Raw genomic sequence first — 22,697 nt, 5'->3', positions numbered from 1 at the left:
CCATGGCTCTACTTCTCTAAAGTTCAGGATATCGGTTAGTCAAAGAGGGTCCATGGTTATGAGTCTAGATGCACCGCGCAAAAGCCTTACCTTTGGAAGGGTTGGCGCGAGTGGATGGGACCCCGCGAGTTAAAATCTCTTCCACGGTTTGGTGAATTCAACAAACTCGGATGTACCCTTCGTTGCCAGGAGCGTTCGATTAGGTAAATGAAGTGTGAATTTCCAGAGGGTTATGGCCATATGTAGAACATATATGGGTTTTTGAAAAAAGGAAAAAACTCAATTAGGAAGTAAAACCCAGCAAACAGTACTAGAAACTAGTCAAATCAAGAAGGTAGATTCTATCTCGGTGTTGGAAGAATTCAGCGCGAGATAACAGTGCCTGTCGCCAGACGACAATTACTGTCGCCAGGCGACAGAGCCATCACGTTGTTTTCTCAGTGCTAATTCCTACATTCCTCGACAACTTTTTGTTCTTGAATTTTTCAGTTTTTCGCAGCGTTATTTCGATTTTAGTTGTGAAAGATATTTCCCTAATTTCCTACGTGTAAAAATCCTTTGTTTTTGACGCATTACGGATAGTCTTTCCAATGTGGGCCTTTTTATGCATATACCAATAATGTTAATCAAAATTACGCACATGAAATACTTAGAACTTTTCGAGTCTGATCCACTCATTCTAAATTATTGCCAAAATAAATTTTAGGAATTAAAATAGAAATCCTCCCCAGCGGAGTCGCCAAAAAACTGTAGGGAATATTTCAAGCATCCAACACTTGAGCCCACTGTGATCATACACTTAAGTATGATGACGTCCAAAGGGAAGGATGCTAGAGCAAAAGAGTCGCCAACAAGTTTTAGGAACTTGTAAACCGTTCACAGGGTGAAGGTTACACCCCTTCACGATCCATGAGATCGCTAACTCCATAGTGGTCTGGAATCATGACTGGATATTCGGGGATGAAGGTACAAATCCAACCTAAAAGAGATTGAACCTGCCCTAAAAATAGGCATCTACTTTATTCTTCTCGTATTCATGTGCGCTTTCTGACTAACGTACAATCATTAGGTTAACCCTAAACCTGTTTAATCTATGTTGGTTGAATATTAATGCACAAACAAATATATTATTGGCAATCACATGAATTATAATCGTATTATCCTAAACAAGATTATTAATTATCTTATTAAGCGTGATTACAAGTACAAATTCTTTTTAAACATGTATAAAATGCGTGATCAAGCAATAGCAATAAATAATGTATATCAAGCAACATAATAACAATCATCATCATCATAATAATCTCAATAAAGCATAATAATATATTAGCAAGATCCTAGGCATGATACTAACAAAATTAATAACAAACCCTATCATGTCACTAAACCATAACATGATACTAACATGATATTAGAAAGTATAGGAAGCACCCTAAACATGATACAGGAATCAATAAAAAACATCCTAACATGATACTAGGAATTAAAATAATCTAAGCATGATTTCTATATCAAAAGAATTAAAGCAACTACTTGCTTGGATGCTTCGTATCTCTTCTAATAACAAAATACGCGCGTAAGTAACTTCAAGGAAAATAATAAATCAAACAATCAAATTAAATAATTGAAATAGAGATTTGGGACCAAACCCTCAGAATTTATAAACCTTTCACGTCTAGGGCGAAGGCAACTTCGAACTTGGTTAGGTGTGTCTAGAACTAATGTATGTGGAATTTTTTTAGAGGGATGGTTTAGAAAAAGAATAGAGAGAGAGAGAGAGAGAGAATAAAGCTTCTAGCTTTTAGAGAGAAAATAGAGAGATATGATGATCGTGAATGATGATTGAATAAAAACGAGGAGATACGACCCCTATTTACAGAAAAATAGTCCGAAAACGATAGAAACTACTTCAAGTTCTATACGGAATAAAACTGGCATCTGTCGCCACGCGATAAAATTAGCGCCAGGCAACATACATTAGCACCAGGCGACAAACTCTGTCGTTTGGTGCTAATTAAAAGATAAAAACGCGCTTTGTACGGAATCCTCTTCTTAATATGATTAAGCAGCAAATTCCGTGTTTATCAAATAAAATCAGATTTTGTGATAAAACACTTATTTTATTCCAAATAAAACTTTTAAAATATAATTATCAATCCTAATCTCATTAGAATTTAAAAGAACATTCTAGATTATTCTAGAACATTAAAATCAATCCTAATAACTTTAGGAATAATAATTAATAGGCCCTCCTCTAGATCATTGGGCCAGATAATTCATTTTGAGCCCAAATTTAATTTAAGCCATAACTTCCTCGTTATTCATCGGAATTGGGCTTATAATATATTGTTGGAAAGCTCTTTTCGAGCCTAATCCAACTACACTATTATTTTGGACCAATTAAATTGGGCTAGCTATTTTCATAAATAGAGTGTAAGAAGAAATATTTTCAAAAAAGTAAGAGTTATATTTTTAATAAAAACAACCACATCAGTAGACTTTTCACACTTTCACTTTGTTCGATGATCAAATGACGTGAAAGATATTCATCACTGGGTTTGGTTTTGGGGAGACACATTTAGGTGTCTACAACCACCCACAAATCACCGAAACCACCCACTAACCACCAATATCCACCTTTGAACCACGAAAACCACCCAAAACCCACCAAATCTGAAACCCAAAAACCACAACCACTCACGAAATAACCATCAGAAAAACAACAACAACCACGAAATAGCTACCCATGAACCACCAACACCTACAAAATAACCACCCACGAACCACCAACACCCATAGAAAAATTCAAGATCTACTGAGCCCGCTTACAAACCACACCCATAAACCACCAACAACCACCCACAACCAAACCAAATGAGAGATGAGGAAGATAATTTAAAGTAAAAATGATGGATGAGAAATGAAGAAGGAGATGATAGATGAAGAAGGAAGAAGATGATGGAGGAAAGAGATGAAAATGGAGGAGAGTGATGGTGGGGAGATGGATGAATATGATATTTTTTGGGAAAAAGTTTAGATAATTACATTAGATTAGAGTTATAATTATTTGCAATTATGTGTAATATCATGGGTTAATAATTTTTAAATGAGGGTATTTTGATCATTTTATTAGAAAAAAGTTACTACATTAGGAAAGAAATAATTTTATTGCATATAATAGGTAGCACCCTTTTTGAGTATATGTTGCAAGTAACTGTTAACGGAGGTAGTATTTGTTATTTTTCTAGGGAACGAAATTAGTAGTTTAATTTATAACAGAACTATGCTAGTAAATACTTCCTCCGCTTCTTTTTAGTAGACACGTTTCTTTAGTTACGTTTGCCAATACACTTATTCAATCATTAATATATTTAATTACTGATAAACAGAAATTATGAAAAGTTGATATTTTGAAAGTATATAACGCGACGAATCTAACAAGATCCCACGTGACTATTTTTTATTATTATTAAGTATAAAGCACAAAACACGGTCAAATGGAGGTATATGAATAGTGCTTAAATCAAAACGTGTCAACTTAAAAAAAACGGAGGTACTATGTAGTACTTCCTTCTTCTATTAATATTGCAATAAGGATGAAATTACGCATTTCAAAGCACATTTTATATGCTAAATATCTATAATTGTGTAAGAGTAAATATTATAAAAAGTTGATATCGTGAAAGTATTTTATAAGACGAATCCAACAAGATATGACTATATTTTGCTTCCTGTATAAATAATATTATACGGTCAAACAAGAGTGATGTATACAGTTCAAAAAGTCTATTGTTGCAAAATTAATAAACGGAGGGAGTACTTAATTGGTGCCCTGGTCTACTGGCATACTCGCCACTTTCTTATTTCCCGCCATTCACCTCTGCTATTTCTCTCTCTCCTTTCGTTCAAGCCGTTCATCTTCTTCTTGTTCATCGCTTCACGATGTTGTGGGTGGATAAATACCGACCCAAAAACCTAGACAAGGTTTTAATTCACGAACAAACTGCCCAAAATCTAAAAAAATTGGTATTTTTTGCTTCTGCAACTCCAACTTCTTTATTTTTGTTGTATAATTTAGCCTATTAATTGCTATTAAATCTCTTAAATTTGTTATTTTGTCGTTTTAATTTGCTAATTTGTCAGGTAACTGAGCAAGATTGTCCACATTTGCTGTTTTATGGACCTCCTGGTTCTGGCAAGAAAACCCTAATCATGGCCCTTCTTAGGGAGATGTTTGGACCTAGTGCTGAAAAGGTATTTTTATGGTGCATCTATTTATAACAATTTCATAGTAGTTAATTTATTTTTATCTGTGTTACTTGCACTCGGCTAGAATTGTCAAAGTATGTGTTAAGTATTTTTGTGAATTTTTTTTCTTTTGTATGGTTATGCTTTTTGATATTTGGAGTTAATGAATTGCTAGCTTACTACTGTAGATTTTGGGTTTAATTTGAGGAATTTCTTGTGTTATTTTTCCAGGTTAGGGTGGAGAACAAGGGATGGAAAGTTGATGTAAGTTTCTCTAAGTTTCACTTATTTATTACTTAAAAGTAAGTGATGTATGTGTTGTTAGTTTTGTGATACTATTGCTTTAGTATGACAAGTACTATTGCTAATGTATAGAGAGTGAGGGATAGCTCAAGTAGTTAGAGCTCCCCTTCCAGATCAAGGTGATCCTAGGATCGATTCTCATTCCCGGCCCTTGTGGCTCTCTAAACGCCCCCCCCCCCCCCCCCCCCCCCCAAAAAAAAAAAAAAGCTATTGCTAAAGTACATGTAAATAATTATTTAAGAAAAATACCGACTACTATCATTGAGTCGTATCATTATAGCCATTTTTTTTCTAAGTTTAGTTCAATGGTTGACATATTGCTGATCTATGTATAGTCTTTGGCCATAATTACGGAGTATATGGTTTTAGTTTGATAATTTGAATAGGATGGACAGACATTGTCATGAAAGGATAGGGAAGAGAATTAGGGACCAAATTATTTTGCCCATCCCAATTTTGGTTTTCCTTTTTATTGTAAGGGAATAACACATGGATATTTTAGTTTATTGAATTTTCGGATTATATTAGTGGGTAGTGTAGGAGGCATTGGCTGATTAGGCTCATATAGCAGACTTTCATTTGAATTAGTAGTTCATAGTTGTGGGGTGTCATGTTCATGAAATCAAGGTTTTTGTGTTAAGGGTTTTGATCTCATCGCTCCGCAGAAAGTTATTTCTTAGCATTGTCTGTATAATCATACTGTTAAAGTTGTTATAGACTTTTTTGTCGCTGCTTCATCTGTTCATTGTTGTTAAATCCATCAACTATAGTACTATTCAGAGCTTCAAGCATGTATTATAGTTATAGCCATCTTTCTTAACCCTAGGTCTGCTCACACAATAACTAGAGTAGGTCTAACCGTCTAATTAAGTATGTTTTATGTGTCTTGAATTATGGCAAATTGGCAATTAGACCAATGTGATTTGGGTTGAAATGTTGGGCATATAGAAAGAATCATGTTCGAATATTCGATAGATTGGAGTGGTATAGATGTGGATAGTGAAATGAATCTGTGGGAACTCCTCTAGGGATATATAACTATGAATGAAGACATTTAGAGAGAAGCTGGGAGTTGCGCACATCAAGATTAAATAAGGGACAATTGATTTTCTTGGTTTGGGCTTGTAAGATGGAGATAAAAAAATGCACCAGAAAGGAAATTAGAAAGTAGGGTGCACAAGGATCTTGGAAGCAGTAAAGAAGTTAGAAAGTATTGTTATACGCACTAGAAAGGAAATAAGAAAGTAGTGAAGAAGTTAGAAAGTAGTGTTTTATGCACCTAAGATGGTGCATATAAAGTAGTGTTATATGCATCATAATGGAAATTAGAAAGTAGTGTTATATACTCCTATAAGCCAAATCTCTTCACTTGAATGGAGGAGTTAGGAATCATGTGAAAACATTTGGCTTATAGGAGCATATAACACTTTATAAAAGGGAATGGAGGGGAAGGATCTTAATTGATGACTAATTTGGTGCATTTAGCTGATCAAATTATTGGGATTAAAGCTTTGATATTATGTTTCATGGCTCATTCTTATAGTAAACATTGTAGTACCTGAATGAATAATGTGTATGTTATTGATTTCAATGTATTGTAATTTGCATTTTAAAACGACTGGAATTTAGCTCTTACCTTTTGAAGGAACGGATAGTTTTACTTCTCTTGGTATGTGTTCAGCCAACTTAACATCGCCTGGGAAAGCCTCATGGCTTGATGATTGGCGCTCTTTTTTATTAATAAGTAAATAGGAATGAGGCATCCTAGCCAGGCTTGGGAAGTTGGGATCCTCTGCGCAGGATACCGTCCCCCCTTGGCAAAGAATTTTGGCATGTGAGATCTGTGGGGAGTGGGAGTAGACTGATTACATTATATTTTATTTTCCTTACATCATAAATTCATTGCCATTATTAGCCAATTCTGTGCAATAAGAGTTTTACTTCTATTTTCCTTTGGGACATGTCTTAAGTTACTTGCCTATTTCCTTTTTGAAAGTCTTTTTTTCTACTTTTTCTCTTTGAGTTGGGTCCCACACTCTACCACCCATATTTCTTTTTACCTTTTCTCTTAAAATTGGCATGTAGATAGAGATGGGTAGATGGATGGGCTAATCCATATGGATTTTATTTTATTTTTTTATTTTTTGGTGTATAATTTCGAAAGATTCTAAAATTATGAGAGTTAATCTATGATTTAGGAGATTTTGATCTTTATAAACCAATTTGAGAAGTAGGACTTTGTTTGCTGGCAGAACCATTGCTTTTAAAGTTAAATTAACTGTCATATCTTTGAGGAGTAGCAGGTCTCTAAATAAGCTTTCGCCTTGTACTAGTTATTTTGATTAATAAGTTGGTCTTGCAATGTACTTTCTGTTTTAATTTCATAATTAAGGAAACATCAAATTTTTGATTAATTACTATCCAGTTGATTCTCTCCAATTTTGCTTTTAATAGAATTATAGTTATAATATCTGTGCTCTGAGTTTGTTTAGCTAAATTTAAAAGCTGCCCTTTGGGAGTTGTCTTTTGAGAGGTACTACCTGAGCAATACTGTCTTTAAGTAATTAAAGTAAAGTTGTTAATGATAATTATAATTAACACCAGAGTTTATTGATCCACACCCATTTTGATGATCTAATCTATTTTTCTATCAGAAATATATAAGCAGCTTTAAGTGGATGGTAGAAACATACCTATCATTGGCCTGTATGTATATCTTAATTTTTTTCTTGCACTTTGGGCTAGATAATCAATAGCCAGAATTGAGATGATTGTTTTCATGAGATCACGACTATTTAGATTTTATCTTTAACTCTTCTTTTTATATGGTGTAGGCTGGGACTAGAACAATTGAAATTGAACTTACTACTCTATCTAGCACTCATCATGTGGAGTTAAACCCAAGTGATGCTGGGTTTCAAGATAGATATATTGTTCAAGAGATTATTAAGGAGATGGCTAGAAATAGACCTATTGATACTAAAGGAAAGCGTGGATTCAAAGGTTAGAAGCTTTCTTACTGTTCTCTCTCTTGATTTTATGCCCAGATGCATGTTTCCACCATTCACTTATAGCTGCCTTATATATTCTGATAGAAAAAGAGGTATTTTGTGCTACTATGCCCGGCAAAGAGAAGGACAATATTATAGTATGGAATGTTTCTCTGTTTTTGAGTGAGTGACCATAGGTCCGTGGTGTTTTTTTTTTTTTTTTTTTTTTTTTTTTTGGCTGTAATATTCCTACTGGCCACTTTACCTATTTACTATTGAAGTTTCATAAATAAAGGATTCACTTATAAATTTATTTGGCAATTGATTTCATAACTTAATTTTTAGTAACAAATTCTTCCTCCGTTTTCTTTTACTTGCAACACTTCCCTAAAAATGAAATGTCACCATACTTGCAACACACTATAAAAAGAAAGTTACTTTAGGGAAAAACACACTATAAAGCACATGACTCACTAAATTACATTATTTCCCTTTTTTAAAGCACATGGCCCACTAAATTATACTCCTAACAACCACTCATCCTATTTTAAAGTTTATTATATCATGTAAACCCCACCTTTCTCAATTACTGTGCTAAAGGGTGTGTTGCATCTAGAGAAAAACGGAGGAAGTATTAACTTTATTGTGTCTTACGAACTTTGTATTCTCTTATAATAATGGTAGAGTCATTAAAATTCTATTCTACTCTTTACTCAAATGTATATTTTTTCCTTATAATTTTTGCACATAATTTTATTTTTCCTTACATTAGTATAGTTAGTAATTTACAAATTTGTCTAAATACAAGCTTTCATTCTTTACATTATCTCCGTTAATTATTATGTGCAAATTTGGAGTATTATTTGTAAGATAAAAAAATTCCAAAGTTGCTCATAATAAACGGAGGTAGTATAAATATTTAAGTATGTAAATTATTTTTCTAAAAATTAAAATTTTTCTGTATCCTATGTACTCCTATTCAACTATTACAGCTCTTCTGGCTTCATGGTTTCATTTAAAAGCTCATTATTTATAAAGGTTGGCTAAATATAATGTAAAGTAACGGTAAGGAGTGAGATATTGATAGAGATGAATTACAAGGGAGGGAGGAGAAGGAAAGGATGACCGGGCTATTGTTGCCTAATTGCTCTTCATCCTTGGCAAAGCTTTTTCTAGAACTTGAAAATTAGGATATAGTGCTCAAGTTCATATGTACTTTTTACTTGTTGATAATTAAATATACGAATGATAAAAATAATGCATTGACAAACGTAAAATGAGGAGTGTTGCAAGTAAAAAAGAAATGGAGGTTGGCAGATGGATTTGGGAATATAGTAATCTAAGGTTAGAGGTTTGCCATCACCCTACTTTAGGATTATGAGAAGAAGCTATAAAGCAAATTCCAATGCGAGTAGTTTGATGCAAAGTATGATGTGGGGTAATATTAGTTAACATGTAGGGATTGGAACTTGGTATTGTAAAAAAAATAAATACACTATAAATATGTAGTATAGATAGGTCTAAGGGCCTCAGCTTAATTTCAGTTCAGCTCCAACCAGTTTAGTTTAGCTCTTAATTTTCTTCTCTCGTAAAATATTCATTTCAGCTTTATTCAGTTTAGCTCAGTTCAGTAACTGGGAACATGCCCTAAATGATGTGAAAGGTAGACTCATCAAAATGTAATAAAACATTGTGACACATAGTGTTGCATGTGTGAATTCATTATAGATCAGGGGTAACTAACTAACTACAAGTGGTTCATTAATATCTCATTTTATCCTTTGCAAAATTTTGATTTCCTCTTTGGGAAATGGTTTAAAATATATTTAGGCTTTTAGTTGATTTATGGATACTTCCTAAAACCATTACATACTATACCCTTGAATTCTATCCTCTTCCTCAACACAAAAATGAGGAAATTTGTTCATTGCTTTTGTTTCATCGGTTAGCATTCTGATTGTCTTTGTAAGTTTGCACTCTAGTCTTGTTTGATATCGTCACAGACTCGCAGAAGTAGTATGTCTTCATTGGTTATGAAAGCAAAACAAAGACGAATTAGCACCTTAATATGGATCCTCCTTGAAGTTTTTTTGGATTTTAGACCGCTTCCTGATTTTGTAACACATTTTCTTAAATTGTAGTGTTGGTACTTAATGAAGTTGATAAACTTTCAAAAGAAGCCCAGCACTCATTACGAAGAACTATGGAGAAGTATAGTTCATCATGTCGGCTTATTCTGTGCTGCAACAGCTCTTCAAAAGTTACTGAAGCAGTTCGATCTCGTTGTCTCAATGTGCGAATTAATGCTCCCATGAATGAAGAGGTAGCATTTTGTTTTGCTTTATTTTATACTTCTTTATCCTTTTCCTTTTCCATCAGTGAACATGTGAAAAATTGAAAATAACTTTTGCCCAGCAAGGCAGCAACAATAACTGTTTACTTCAAATATATAACCAGGTCACTACCTAGAATACTTGTGTTTGTGTGTGTTTGGAGAGAGAGAGAGAAGGGGGGGGGGGTGCTTTTACTGTTTTGATATTTATCGTCGTGTTGCTGTCCCTTCATGATACGTCGTAACTAATAATTTTCATTTTACTCTCAGGTTTATTTCAAGTGATTATTTACTGTTTTACAGAGTACATAATATAATCAAACGAAAATTTTCAAATGTTCATATGTGAAATATTGCATGTGATTTAACACCTAAGAATTTGGATATATATCTGTGTAGATTGTCAAGGTACTGGAATTTATTGGGAAGAAAGAAAGCCTGGAGCTCCCGCCTGGATTTGCTGCTCGAGTGGCTGCAAAATCCAATCGCAGTCTAAGAAGAGCAATATTACTGTTTGAGGCTTGCCGTGTCAAACAGTTAAGTACTGATATACTTGTGGTATAATGTTGCAAATTACATTGGTAAATAAATCAGTTCTCTATCATATAATTTTGTTTCACCTATTAATTACCTTTAATATTTTCATAGGTATCCCTTTACAAATAGCCAGGCGATTCCCCCTATGGACTGGGAGGAATACGTCTCTGAGATAGCATCTGATATCATGAAGGAGCAGAGCCCTAAAAGGTTATTAACTGCAAATTCTTTCAAGTGTTTTAGTGTTGTTGAGATTACATATGAGCACAGTCTTTGGTTCCTTAAAAAAAATTATGTGCCAAATTGTGTGACCTTCTTGAGTTGGGCTTCATAATATTGTAAACTTTGAAGGATAGGAGTTTGGTGTAAAATGCAATGTAATAACATATTATGTTGCATGAATTATAATTCTATAAATTTCTCTTTTTCAGTCTCTTCCAGGTTCGAGGGAAGTTCTATGAGCTACTAGTTAATTGTATACCCCCAGAAATTATACTAAAGGTAGGTGGTGGCTGAGAATTTATCACTGTTATCACCCTTCCACTCCTTGACCACGACTTATATTTTTCCCTTTTAATAAATTTCAGAGGCTTCTTTCTGAGTTATTGAAGAAACTAGATGCAGAACTGAAGCATGAAGTTTGCCATTGGGCTGCCTATTATGTAAGTCTTTTAAGGTTTCCTATGCTGATTTGTGTCTTTTCCTTTAATTGTGTGCTATAGCTATTTTTCTGTTATTTCAATTAATTTTGGAAAGACGTCTGGAGAGAAGAGAGTAGCATCTTTTTTTTTTTTTTTTTTTTTGTTTCCCTCAACTGTATACATAGACCACTTTACATGGCACTCCTACTATGGCATTCTAAACTAGCAATGTTTAGAATCTTCACTTGCAGAGTCATTCCCATGATAGGGAAATAAGGTAGCTCACCTCCTCCTCCTCCTCCTCCTCCTTTTCCTTGATGAAATTTAGATTGTAACACAAGTTGTGGATTGCTAGATGTCTAATGATCAATGAGGGTAAAGTAGGTTGAGGTTCTATCTATATGCCAGATGTAGGATTGGTAGTGATCAAAATCAGGTGTGCTCAGTGGAAATAATGTCTACTGTGAACAGTGTACAGTCTCACAAAGGTCAAATTTTGGCATCTCTAGGGGATCAGCTTTGACCGTGTGTCTCTTGGCAGGAATGATGCTGATAGTTGCTCACAAAATCTTTGTAGAACCTGGATCTGAGTTGAAGTCAAGACCTGTATCCTTAGGTTACTCCAGGAAATATAATTTCAATGGAGAATTAGAATTTATAAAGTCTAGTTAATCAGGGGAATAATTTTGAGAAGGGTTTTCTAGATTGGTGCTGTTTAGGTTTTTCTTTGTTTGGTGTCTAATGTGAGTCTGTGAGGAGACTGAGAGCATCTTGTCCTCTTGCTATATTCCTTCAGTCATTCCTGATAATATTTTATCTTATCTGAAGTAAAACAAGCATAGATGAAATGGCCATACATGCTGCTAAAATCCAAAAGCCATAAATCAGCATGAAACAAAATTTTTACTGAGGAAGCGCATTCTCTGGTTCCTAATGAATATTTTATTCATGCAACCTAATGTTACATGTGTGTGTCGGGTATATTGCTGACTTCCTTTCCAATTCTTATGCTTATGTTGAACTCTCGTTTGATGATGTTGCACATTGTTGAGGTGGCATTTGGATTGTGTATTTGGAATGTATGTGCTGTATCTTTATAAAGCTGATGGAACCTGAATCATGTGTATTGAAATTTTATTCCCGAAGTAGATAAACTTTTTGATGGGAAGTCGTGCTGTATCAGATTACATTGTAGCATTGGCTGGTATCTCATTGATTAAATGTGTATAGTGATTTGATCTCTCAAAAGCCAAGAAGTTCGCATTTTATCTCTAATGACTGCAATTTTTTTTTCTTCTATGATTTATCCTGTTTCTGTATTCCTCTCCACTTTTGACAAGAACCTAGGTTTGTAGTCCACATACCTTGAAATGTTACTAGAGCTATTGTATGTAACGATGTAAGCTTCCCTACTTGCAAAGATTGGTGTTAAACTCTGAGTACTCTGGATGCTTTGAGGGTCAAAGTCTTTTTATGATTTAAAGTCTGCTCTAACCCTGTTTACTTTCAGGCATTAAAAGCCCTCATGTTATATCATCCAATAAACAAAAACCTAAAAAGAACAATGACAGCCATTGATATTTCATATGTGGCAATATTTCTTTGTGAGGTGAGAGTCCGTCTTCCTTTTGTAATATTTCTGAGGTAAGCTTTTCATTTTCTACAGGAACATCGGATGCGTCTTGGGCAGAAAGCCATATTCCATCTCGAAGGTATGATGTGTAAATAGAACTATCATATTTGATCCTATTTCCTACGTATAATTTTTTATATCTCCTCTTACTTTATTGCATGTGCCAACTATGTTGCAATTAAGTACTCCCTCCATTTTTTTTATAAGCTAGAGTTACTATTTACGTCCGTTTTATTTTTAAAGCTAGAGTTTCATTTTTGGAAATATATTACAATTTAATAATATATCTTTACCCACTCTTTTTTACTTTATCATTTATCACTCCTCCAATGGTCCCCAATCCCTCTCACACTACTTTACTTTTCAATAAAATAATAATCTTATCTATCCCACTAACATCTTATTTTATCAAACCACCAACACTCTACGTTATCTCATCTCTAGCCTATAAAAAAAAAAAAAAAAAACGGAGGGAGTAATAGTTTATACTGTGCTATTTACCTGAATTTCATGTATTTATATTAATCTGAACTTAATTACTCCTTCCCCCTATCTTATCTTTTCTTCTTTATTTTTTTGGGTATATTATTAGATCTTGTATGAACTTATTAGCCTTTATTTATTTGATCTAAACGTATTAGCCGTTGTCGAATCTTATTTGAACTTGTTAGACCTTAAATGAATGAAAATAAGGTAAGAACATAACCTAACTCTTCAAGTCTTTGTTATGCATGCATTTAACAGTTTTACAGTAAGGATAAATTTTGAATTCTGTAATTTAACAAGAGTAAGAATAGTCTGAACACTTTTGCCATTTTCATCTGTTTGGTTTTTATGGTATGATCCTACCAATTATCTATTATATCATACATTTCTTGTAGAACTACTACTTTTTTCACACCAACTCTTCATTAACTTACCCTTACGAACACCCCACTAACTCCCATTACATCTGCTTTTCTATAGACTTCTAATCTAATTATTATAACAATAGATAACCCTACTGCAACTTATTTACTTAAATCCTAAATTACAGGGAGTGATGGAGTAATATATGTTCGAACCGATTTGGGATGGAGGGAATAACTTTTAGGGGATGTTTGGTTGTATGTCAAGTAGAGGCATGTTATTTAAACATATAAGACCTAAAGGGTTTGCAGAAGAAATTGTATTTGTTACATTTTACCAGTAAATTAACCGAACTATTAGTTTTTAACGTGTGCAAATTACAATCAACTAAATGATTTTGTTAGTTTACTGTTACTATTTTCTGTTAACTATTAACTGTTAAAAATTAACTTATTTTTTAGTCTACCACAGTTGAATCCCTCCCCTCCCTCCCTGCTTATGCTCACTTCTCTGCCATAGCCTGGAGGAAGAAAGGGGTTTTGACTTTATCAATTTTTTCTCTTCTCCCTCAGATCTAATTATTTCAGCAACTGTATCTTGGTTTTGTTATTTTAGAGAAAAATAAGCTTAAGTGATATTGGATTCCATCATTTCAATGTTAGAGTTTTTCTTTTTCTTGTTTTTTTTTTTTTTTTTTTTTTTTTTTTTTTTTTTTTTTTTTTTCTTTTTCTTTTTTCCTCTCTTTTCTTTGGGATATTTATATGTTGGGTTGAAGTATCCAGTCTGTTTTTGTTTTAATTGATGATATAAAGTTGCAAATTTGGGATTTAGTGAGGGAAATCATGACAAATTGGGGATTGTAATGAATTACCCTGTCTGTAGTTTTGAACAAACTAGAGTAAAAAAAATAGAAGTGATAGTTATTAAAAGGTGGTTATTGTTTTTTTTTTTTTTTTTTTTTTTTTTATTTTTTTTATTTTTTAAATAGAGGGCTAGATTTTAATTGAGTGATATGGGTAGTTATGAGTAACAATGGTGGTTATTGGTTTTTTTTTTTCAAAAAAAAAAAAAAAAATCAAAAAATAGGAGGGCTAGATTTGCAAGGATGAGAATTTGGAGTGCTGTGAATGAAAGTTGGAAAAAAAAAAACTCTTAAATTATATATTAGATTTTTTTTTTATTGAAGAAAGTAACCTGGATTGTAATGTTGCTATCAGTTTGTAATTGGAACTTGGATTGTAATGTGTAATAATTTGTCAGCACTTTGATCTTGTTTTAAGAAATATTTAGAAGGTTATGATAGCGGTTTTGCTGCTTCTGAACAGTACGGTTGTCTGTCAGTGAACACCCCTTGGTGGATCTTGGCTGGATGTAAGTGTACTCCCTTCCTGTTTCTGATTACACATTCCAGCAATTATAAGCTAACTTTATAAAAAAAAAAAAAAAAAAAAAAGAAAGAAAAACACTATTGTTTCAATTTCAAGTGCTCTGCTGCCTCCTCCCTAATTACCAATATACGAGCACTCAACCTCCTTGATGGACATATAAATATATGATCCTCTGCCTAGCTTCGAGACTGAACCACCGTCACCTTCCATGGAAGCTTCAGCCCCCTATGAATCTCATTATCGTCATGCTTCTATTACATCCTCCACTCACCAAATTCCCCAAATAGACACCCGCACAGGCACTTAGCAGACATAGGATTTTACTCAATGGTCAACTTAATTGCCAAGGTTCTGTAGATCTGGTGCCTCTGGCAAATTGATGCTCTGTACGCTTTAAAAAGGACTGAGGAGGAAAGTGGATAATGTTAGGACTAAGGAGATGACTGGAGGTTGATATAGAGATGGTTGTTGTGATCTGAGATGGAGTAGTTGACGTGGAGAAGAGGAGGTGAAAGGGTGACTGAGATGTTGAGGACCTGGAAGACAATGCTCCATATGGATACAGAAGACTGAGTTGAAGGAGAGGAGTGGGGAAGGGAATTACTGAGACTGAACGGGGTGTGTAGATAGATTTAAACAAAGGCTGTTCTGTCACGTGATTTCCACTTTGTTAAGAATTTTTACTTATTGTGTGAATATCTGCTCCACAAATGTATTTTAAACTGACATATCTGTTGCTGCTGTTGTGTTTCATGAACTATCGAATCGTCATGAAAGAAAAAGTAGACTCATGCTATAAGATAGATAACACAAATGCTTAGAATCTCAAATTTCTTTTAGAGTTATAAAATGGTGAAAAATATACTTTCTGGCATAATTTCAAAAAGACATAGTACTTCGTATTAAAATGAAGTGGAGATTGTCTGAAATGTTTTTGCACAATGCAATGGGCCTGAATTATGATGCCTAATTTTAAAGATACCTTTTCTGCAGCACTGTGACTGTCATTTGTGAGTTTGTGACTGCAAGGTTTGCAAATTTGGCATTTTTTTCTTCTTACGATTGCCCCAAACTGAACCAATCAATGATACAAGGTATCATGTCTGGGTATGAATGATTGCATACCTGAAAATGTCAATTTTATACTCATTACTGACACCAGATGCGAACCAAACAAGGCTTTGCTATAAACTTTCATGGAAGTCATGTATGTTATAAGAACTTATGTGACAAGGCTTGAAATCTTCTCAATAAATAAGATTCATTACAGTGAATCTGAATGTGAAAGTTATGTTGTGCATATACAACTTGATATTTTGTAATTGCAGTCTCTAACTGATATTTCCCTTGAAAAATGTGCAGCGTTTGTAGCCAAGTTTATGAGCATTTACAAGGGTTTCCTTATTGCAACTTTTGGCTGATGCTTGAGCTGGTTTTCTTTTTTGACGAGTAGCTTGAGCTGGTTTTCTGGTTTATCTTGGATGCCCCTCCCTTTGAACTAAAATTGCCCTCTCTTAGTTGCCAACTTGCAAATTACCTTTCATGATCACTGTCACCTTTTCTTTTTCTTTCTTCCGTTCAGTTTACTAGGCACCTCTGTTGAAAAAGGCAATAGAACTAGTGTGCTGCCAAATGCAACAAACTGCGATTGCTAAAGTTTTTCGGCGTTGTAGCTTGTGTTTTTGGCTTTTTTTGTGGTTAAAGAGGGTGAATTTTCAGGTGTATATTTGTAGCATGTATTGACAATTGTTCTGTAGATGGATGAAATGAAACATAAAAGATTGGGAGCCTTTAGCAAATTTTCATCTATTTGCTTAACACATGGAAAGTTTGCCAATTCTAATGTATCAGTGATTTTGAGTTGATATAGTAATTTGGCAATTAGTATTAGGTATTCTTGGAGTACCTAGTATTGTACTCCAGGCCCAATCTAATAAGTAGCTGGAAACCCAACTTTAAAAAAAAATAAAAATAAAAGCGCACGTATAATTTGTGAAATAACAAGTTAACAAAACGAAATAATATAAAATAGAAGCATATTATTCAAGTTACTTAACATGATATTTATTGTTATTGAACATATTATTTTAGAACTGATAAATATTTTTGATTACATTATTTTAGAATGAATAAATGTTATTTTATAAAAAGAAGGATGTTATTTTTATAACTTGGAATATTATTCCAATTCTTATAAAACATTATGTTATTTTATAAAAAGAAACATGTTATTTATATAACTTGCAAATTAACTGTTAAAACACATGTAATTTTTAATTGACGTTTTGTTATTTAGATTACACTATATGTTACTTTTTACAAAGAATCATCAAATTTGCAATTGCGCAAAATCGAGCCGCCCACCCTAGCAAGCTGGTTGCCACCGTCGTCACCGGGGAGCTTTGGCAAGGGTTCTGCTTAGCTTGCCCCGAAACCTTACTCAACAAGGATCGTACAACTTGTCATGGTTTGGGATGAAGCCAAGCTGATACAAATCGAACATCATCGGCGTAGATACACAGTAAATTTCGCAAAATCATCTTCAATTTAGGAGTATAATTGATGAAAAGAGGAAAAAGAGTGATTGATTGGATTGAGAGAAAAATCTGAACAAAAAATTTGCAATTGGAAAAAAGAGGATAAAAATCATTACAATTGAAAGAAAATAAAGGGAAACAAAGCATATCAAGAAGAAAAGGGAGCAAATCAGGAAGAAGGAGGGGACACTAGAAGAAGAGCTGAAAGCGTCGTCGTTTTGTACCCGGAGTACCTTGCTCACGGTACTCCGGGAGTAAGGAAGAAATTATAAACTTGGATAATGTTAATATTAGAGGTGTATTAATAAACTGGGTTGTTGATTATGATTTGTCATGTTGGATAATGTCAAAGACAACATAGAGAGGAGAAAAAAGGAGTTGGAGGGATGGTTAGTCCCTCCATCCCTCCATCCCCCCATCCCCACTAGTGATGGGGTTTCGATTCCTCATCTAGCCCGCTAAAAAAAGGCAACATACAAAGTATCATAAGTTGATTACTGTAATTGTTCTTTGTGATGATGATGACATTTATTAAGCTATTAGAATCACTATGTTTAAATGTTGCTATTTAAAAATAAAGGTCATTATATTAATATAAAGGTTACAATATTAAAATAAAGGTTTTTTTTTTTCAAAAATAAAAAATAAAAAAAAATAAAAGTTTGAGCAATTGTCAATGTACGAGTGTTTTAACATTGGATCTGTGCGGCACACTCTCGTATATTGATGACAAGGATTCTTGCCAAGTGCTAAAAGGAGCTTTCTAGTAAAAGCACACTAGCGAGTAATGAGGGGGGGGGGGGGGGGGGACTCTTGCCTATTAGACTATTAGTGACGAGTGGAAAAGAGGGTCAGTTGGGGCTTATGATGGCCGATCAAGTTTTAGCGCGCACAATCAAGTCTGAAGTTTTGGACTTTGGAGGGTCCTTGGTTTAGTGGGTGTGCTTTAAAACTAGAATGACACAATCCTATAACAACACATAAGTTTTACATCAATAAACAATTAGGTTGAGAGTATATATGTTAAAATAAGTCATTATGTAACACAGATTGATAACTAAGAGATTAATATTTTATAATGAGAGTTATATTATTCTAGACTATATTTTATGAATAATAAAAATACTAAAATTAGAGTCACTTTATTAAATGTAATATCGATTGGCATACCTTGGGTCCTCAATAAATTATTGTGAATCGGGTCCACATAAGTTTAATAGGATCCCCACTTGTAGTTGTCTATAGATAGTCTTGAAAATTCTAAGGTGATCAAGTAGTTTCTGGACACCATAGAATATCCTATGTGATATTCTCATGGCCACAAAAAAATTGTCCCTCTTTCGTTTTTTTTTTTTTTTTACAAACGTTTAAATTTTTCTAAATTGTTAAAAATGTTTTAAACATTAATATCTATGTAACTATGTTACATTGATATCGGTACGGGTATTTGATATTTGTACGGATCCGAGTGTCCGGTACATCATTAAAAAATATAGAACACAGAGACACCGTCTTAACTTTGGACTCGAATACAAATACAACAATAATTTTCTTAAGAAAAAAAAAACGAAAAATTAGTAGTTTGGGAATCTTGGAAAAGCTTGTTTGGGAAGCCAAACCAAAGTAATAATTAAAATAAAAATGAGTAGTTTGTACCTCTTTTTTAGGAAACCACAAAGTTCACAATCTGTGAGGAACAATTTGTAGAGGGGTTAAAGAAATTGTGGTGGGTCAGGTCAAGAGGTCAAATTTAAAGTTAAAAACTTAACCCATTTTTTAAAATAAAAAGAACTTTTAAAAGGATCCTTCTTGAATTTCATGGAGAAGTCAAAAACTCCGTCGCTAGAAAAGTTGTAATACCCGTATTGTTTTGGGTGTTTTTGTCCCTTGGGAGAGTTACGTCACGAAGTCTGATCCGGCTGAGCTGTACCTGTAAAACAACGGAGACTCCGGGTGGTTGGAGCTCCGCCTCCGACGATCAAGTCAGTAACTTGAAACGGAATAAAGAGAACGGAAATTTAGGTGAGTATCTGCTCGGATTCCAAGCTCAGGTCTTTCTCTGATGTAAGAGAATAAGGGTGCAATAAATGATTGTATTTTTTCCCAAAGTGGGGAAATATCTCCCTATTTATAGGGTCGTTGGAAAATGTGCCCCTACCTAGGTCACTTGACCTAGATTTTAGTAGGCTGCACCGTTTTACGGCGCTCCTAGGAGTTTGGGCCTTTGAAAGCCGCCATTTCAGAAACATATCTGAGGGCGCCAAGTGTCAAGAGGATGTTGAGCCACATGGGCCATCCTGAGCTTGACACGTGGCAACCTCTCATTGGTCCACGTGTCAAGAGGTTGTTGAGCCACATGGGCCATCCTGAACTCGACACGTGGCGACCTCTCATTGGTCCACGTGTCTAGGGTAAAAATACCCTAAACATTTTCCCCTCACAGGTCGCACGTGCATGCCACGTGGGGCCTGTGACACGTGTCCACCTTTCATAGGTGAACAGTAACGGGTAAAATTTTGAATTTCAAATCAAAATTTTCCCCCCGCTTTTACTTTCTATAAATAGAAAGTTACCCCCCCTCCTTTTCACACCTTACGTTCATATTGACTTTTTAGAGAGAGATTTTTAGAGAGAGTTTTCTCTGCTCCCGCCTGCATAACAGCATGTTTCAAGTTTCCGAGTGCTAGCAGTACATCACCCGGTTCACCGGCTGTAGCGGTTTTCAGATTTTTCAGAGTCAAAGCAAGGTAACTGCCTGTACCATTTTAGCTTTTCTCCCCTTCAATTTACATACCATTTTTTCCGCCTGTATGCCCGGCTTTCTTTAGAAAATAGAAAATATAAATGAGTTCCCAATCCACCCACTCGGCACTGCCTAGGACACTCAGCCGATCCCCCGGAACGGCTGAGTCTAGAACAGGGGGTGCCTCTTCTGGACTGTCGGAACCAATATGCTCATCTCCGAATTCCTCCCTCTCTGTGTCTGTGCAGGACACAATGGCCAGAACGAAACAAACGGCCAGGTGGTCTAAGAGCCGGCGCACCATGAGAGTGCCAGCCGATGAGGTTTTCCCGGAAGGGGATCAGAGGAATTGGGAGGAGAGCAGATCTGACGAAGAGGCTCCCTCTACCTCCGGGAGCTCTGGAGTAAGAGAAGTGGACGGCGAGGGAGCCGCCTCCTCCAATGAAGCCGGCGATACTGAAGCCGGCCAGGGATCAAGAGCGGAATCCTCCGGCTCTGACCAGGGAGATTTTGCGGCTGACTATCAGCAGCCGCCCAAAGCTGCTGACCATCCCAACCCCAAAAGAACCGGATGCTGCCGAGTAACGTCGCCCTTCTCAACAGCGGGTTCAAGGCTTTTAAAGAGAAACATCCATTTGGAAGGGGTTGGGAAGTTATTGTCCCTCCGACTGATGTTGTGATGACCTGGGGGGACGACATTGACCATGCAGATGACTACTTCATCTGCTATGAGGCGGTTATAGAAGCCGGCCTCCGGTTCCCCCTCCACCCCGGGATTAGGAAAATCCTCAAGGGGTATGATCTGGGTGTTTGGCAGCTCACCCCTAATTCGTGGGTGAACATATTAAGTTACATCGCCGCCTGCGAATTCCAAAACTTGAACCCCAGTTTCTTCGCCTTCGCTCACATGCACTACTTGAGCAAGGCTCCAGGCGGCCATGGGGCATGGTATACACTGACTACCTTGCCCCAATACTTGATGACTTTGGACAAAGTGTCCAAATGGTCCGGGTGGAAGGACAAGTTCTATTTGATTTCCTCTCCAACCCTAAGACACAACCGGACACTGCGCCGATACAATACTGAGCCGGCTCTTCTTGGACGTAAATGCCCTCTCCCGGCACTATCTACTAAAGCCCGGGAGCAAATCATGGAGCCGGGATTTTTTGAGACAACAACTGAGCCCATGGGGGATGGGACTCACATCATAGTTCCCAAGAACTGGATCCCCCATCCGGACTTCTTCAAAGATGAGTGCTTCTTGTCCGCCTGCGGACTGAGTACGATGTTTCCCAGGGGTAGAATACTTCTCATCCGGAATGATTGTCATTTTATTTTTATTGCAAACTTGCCTTAATTCTTTCTAACTTGACATTCTTGTTTTTGCAGAAGAAGCCCTGAGGATGGTTGACCAGGATAAGACTCCTGCTAAATCTGCGGCGCAACTGCGCAAGGAGGCGGCCCTTGTCAAAAAGGCAGCCGTCGAGGCTAAAGATTCGAAGAAAGGCGGGGTAAGACCGCCTGACTTTATGTTTGCATTTTTTTTTATATACCGGTTGGGTATACTTATATTTTGCTTCTTTTTCAGGAGTCCGCCAAGAGAATTCCTCGATCATTCTCCAAGATGCTCAAAAGGCAGGGAGATGATCTTGAGAAGGCTCCGGCTGCCAAAGCCGCTAGGAAAGATCCCCCCAGAAACAAACTTCTGCCCAATCCGGTCGTCCAACGACTGGGGGCAAATCCCCTGCTGTTCTGAAGAAACTAAGTGAAAGCTCAGAACAGCAGAAAGCGCCGAAAGCCTCTATGGCATCGAAGGGTGGCGAGCCACCCAAGGTTGCAGGCGGTGCGGCAACCACTGGGGAGGAGAACAAGCCAGAGACCCATCCGGAAGTTCACGGTAAGGAACGAACTGAAATACCTTGGCCACTTGATTTTATGAGAATCAAGACTAAGGTTGATTCTTCAAAAGGGTCAGTCAGCAGCCGACAATGGATGAATGCCAGCTACGCTGCTTCTATCTCACAAAGAACTACTTTTGATGCAGATCTGACTCCTAACCCGCCGGATCTCGTAGGCTTCGCGAAGCAGATGGTGAGGACCCTCACCCGGTCTGAGAAGGCCTCCATACCTGATCTGCAGGTCGTGGACTTTGACCGGATAATGGGCTCTCTGGCTGAGGTACATGATTCCTCTATCTTGATGTCTTTAATCTTTATTTTGACTAAGTAACTCATAAACCGGCTGTTATTGACTCAGGCTATGGTGAGAGTGGACAATCTCCGGGGTCCCTTCAGGCGGAAGCAAGAAGAGGTAAATGACGCCAAACGGAGGGCCCTAGAAAACCTCAACTTTGCTGAACATTCTGATTATATGTGTAATTTAAAGATTAAAGCAGTAGAGTTGAAACAGGAGGAGCTGATCCGGAGTTTGACGGCTGCAAACGATGAAGCTAACAGCCAGGCTGATGACCTTGATAAGCAGCTGAAAGATGCCAAA

General features: G+C 36.0%; 1 protein-coding gene across 1 annotated transcript; it reads left to right on the top strand.

Moving 5' to 3' along the window:
- Positions 1 to 3,811: 3,811 nt before the first annotated feature.
- Positions 3,812 to 16,726, top strand: LOC145584483 (replication factor C subunit 3-like). Its single transcript, XM_081641320.1, has 11 exons — positions 3,812 to 4,026; positions 4,144 to 4,254; positions 4,480 to 4,512; positions 7,386 to 7,554; positions 9,683 to 9,864; positions 10,273 to 10,409; positions 10,522 to 10,620; positions 10,842 to 10,911; positions 10,998 to 11,072; positions 12,718 to 12,763; positions 16,284 to 16,726. The coding sequence occupies exons 1-11, from the start codon at positions 3,943 to 3,945 to the stop codon at positions 16,340 to 16,342; spliced, it is 1,065 nt and encodes a 354-aa protein (XP_081497446.1). The 5' UTR covers positions 3,812 to 3,942; the 3' UTR covers positions 16,343 to 16,726.
- Positions 16,727 to 22,697: the final 5,971 nt, after the last annotated feature.

The sequence above is a fragment of the Chenopodium album genome, chromosome 2 (genome assembly GCF_948465745.1).
Source record: "Chenopodium album chromosome 2, dcCheAlbu1.1, whole genome shotgun sequence".
Classification (NCBI taxonomy): domain Eukaryota; kingdom Viridiplantae; phylum Streptophyta; class Magnoliopsida; order Caryophyllales; family Amaranthaceae; genus Chenopodium; species Chenopodium album.
The sequence above is the reverse complement of the archived record's forward strand: the minus strand, read 5'-3'. Positions and strand labels throughout refer to the sequence as shown.

Bases quoted from the DNA above. Each gene is read 5' to 3' on its own strand.
- LOC145584483 (XM_081641320.1), top strand. From the start codon at position 3,943: ATGTTGTGGGTGGATAAATACCGACCCAAAAACCTAGACAAGGTTTTA. The intron at 4,255-4,479 runs GTATTTTTATGG...TTATTTTTCCAG, and splicing joins TTGGACCTAGTGCTGAAAAG to GTTAGGGTGGAGAACAAGGG. The intron at 7,555-9,682 runs GTTAGAAGCTTT...CTTAAATTGTAG, and splicing joins AGGAAAGCGTGGATTCAAAG to TGTTGGTACTTAATGAAGTT.